We start from the raw sequence: 2,616 nt of genomic DNA, 5'->3' as shown, positions 1-2,616 counted from the left end.
TGAACTTAAATGTTGTGGATGAACTGTCCTATTGACTTTGTTTCATGTTAATTTCCAGATTATACATTTGGCAATGTTTTCACATCTTTATAATTTCTTACTATAGTAACCGCGTTACTTTGTCTTTTCTCTTTTTCTTTTCCTTTTTATTTTCTTTTTCTTAATTTATTTCATCTAATGAAATTCAGATTTAAAAATAATAATACGGCTAAGTCTCCAAAACACCCTAAGGGACACGAACCAGTGGAAAAATCATGGAGAACCAAGGAGAAGTTCAAGAGGGGATGAAAGCCGATATCCAACAGCTGAAGGGACAAATGAGTCAAATCTTAGAGGCTCTGAATGCCTTACAAAGCCCTGGAGATTCGTGCGCACAACGACCACAACAAAGAGTTCCAGAGGCACAAACTTTCCCTTCCTATGGTCTTCCCCCGAATTACACTCCACCCTCAGGAGTGGACTTGGAAGATCTTGACGCTCAAAAGGCCGAAGATAATGCAGTTGAAGTAGAAGACGAGCCTGGGGCAACCACTTTCACAATTCCGGGGAAGACGATCCAACCAGGTATTGAGAGCGTGATAATGAAAGAACAACCCGAGATGAAGTCAACATCTTATGTCGTTACACCAGCAGATTTTAAGGACGACAAGGGTAAATTAGAAATGCTCGAGAAGAGGTTGAGAGCCATAGAGGGCGAAGGAAGTTTTGAATTTGGAGATGCTAGAAAACTATGTTTAGTTCCTGATGTGGTGATACCTCCAAAGTTCAAGTTGCCAGAGTTTGAGAAATATCGAGGAAATACTTGCCCAAAGAGCCACATAACCATGTACTGCAGAAAAATGGCAGCTTATGTCCATGATGAAAAACTTTTGATTCATTGCTTCCAAGAAAGTTTAACTGGTGTGGCTCTAACTTGGTACATGCGCTTAGAAACTACTCACATCTACTCATGGAAAGATCTGGTTGATGCATTCCTAAGGCAATATGAATATAGTAAAGATCTAACACCTGATAGAGTACAACTGCAGAACATGGTGAAGAAAGAGTCTGAATCATTCAGAGAATATGCCCAAAGGTGGAGAGAAATTGCTGCTCAAGTAGAACCGCCTTTGAGCGACAAGGAGATGACTACCATACTTTTGAATACTCTACAACCACCATTTTATGAACTCATGATAAGCAGTGTCTCCTCGAGTTTTGCTGATATAGTAGTGATTGGAGAGAGGGTTGAGGGTGGCATAAGAAATGGAAAAATTGCACTAGGCCCAAAGCTAGTAGCAAGTTTAAATGAGTATGGTCCTAGACATGAAGAACGAAGAGCTAATTCACATTTTACTGCCTATCCTCAAGTGTCACATTCCTATGGGTCCAATCAAGCCATTCAGCGAAGGAATTACAATCGTGATGAAAAGGTCGCCAACTTTACTCCTATCCCCATGACCTATACAGAGCTACTGCCAGATCTTCTCCGCAACAACCTCATAGAGGTTTGTCCCACCAGGCCTGTGCGACCTCCTTACCCAAAGAATTATGACATAAATGCCAGGTGTGATTATCATGAAGGAGCGCGTGGACATTCAACAGAGGCATGCAAGGCTTTAAAGCATAAAGTGCAATCTTTGATCGATTCAGGATGTTTAAAGTTTGAAGAAAGTCAATCCAGCACTTTGACAAGGCGTGAGCTCGCCTCTACAAATGCCATGAACAAATGAAGAGGACTCTAGGACTATGTGGGAAAGCATAGGTTATTGTAAAAGGCGAAACTGATGTTGTTTTGCTCATGTTTTGAATTGTCTTGCTATGAGGGCTATGTCCATTGATATCATGTTACCATCCATGACTTTTAATGTGAACTTTCATTACGAGGTATCTCCAAGGTTTACTGGAAATCATGTCCTAATAGGGTGTCGTGGAGAACGAAAGCCGCAAAGAACAAATTGAAAAAACAAAAATGATGAAGGCAATCTTGAGTCACTCGTCTTTCTTGTAAATCATCAAACTCTTGTTTTTTTCAAAAATAGCAAAAAAGGAATAAAAAATGATAATCGAAAACAAAAGTTGCAGTGTCAGATTATTCCGAGGTCAAATGTTGAATCAAAAATAACAATTTGACGTTTTTTGTCGAGACGTTTGTGCGCATGTTGCTTAAAAACCTTCACCATTTACCTTTTCCAAAATAAAGGATTTTCCCCAACAAACACTATCACTGCCCTCACTAACAAAGTGAACCTTTACACTGGGGCAGATTGGTCTGACCAAAATTACTCTCGCTTGTGCTAGTTGGGTGATCCCTGAATCCATTGAGACAAACAAAAGAACTTTCAAAAAGAGAATAAGCCCACTAGATTGAAAACCCGAAAGGGCAGTCTAGAAAGGAAAAGAGAGGAAAAAGAGAACTCATGTTGAGGTCATCTAGTCGTAGAATTAATCTTTTGAAAATAAAGCAATCAGAATTTGAAATGATGTGTGGCCATCTTTCTTTATCCAAAAAGCAAAAACTATAACCATTGTTACCCCGTTTGAGCCAAAAATAAATTCTTTTTCAAAATTATTCCCAAGTAAGGGTTATCATCAGTATGGGTCAACTCGAGAAGCAGACGAAGATCACTGAATGAT

General features: G+C 39.5%; 1 protein-coding gene across 1 annotated transcript; it reads left to right on the top strand.

Moving 5' to 3' along the window:
* The first annotated feature begins 254 nt into the window (after positions 1–254).
* LOC148205112 (uncharacterized) lies at positions 255–1,712 on the top strand. Its single transcript, XM_088103025.1, has one exon. The coding sequence runs from the start codon at positions 255–257 to the stop codon at positions 1,710–1,712; it is 1,458 nt and encodes a 485-aa protein (XP_087959151.1).
* The last annotated feature ends 904 nt before the right edge of the window (positions 1,713–2,616 follow it).

The sequence above is a fragment of the Vigna umbellata genome, chromosome 1 (genome assembly GCF_029865625.1).
Source record: "Vigna umbellata cultivar VRB3 chromosome 1, Vumbellata_1.0, whole genome shotgun sequence".
NCBI classification, from domain to species: domain Eukaryota; kingdom Viridiplantae; phylum Streptophyta; class Magnoliopsida; order Fabales; family Fabaceae; genus Vigna; species Vigna umbellata.
Note: the sequence above shows the minus strand (reverse complement) of the source record. Positions and strands in the feature narration are given on the sequence as shown.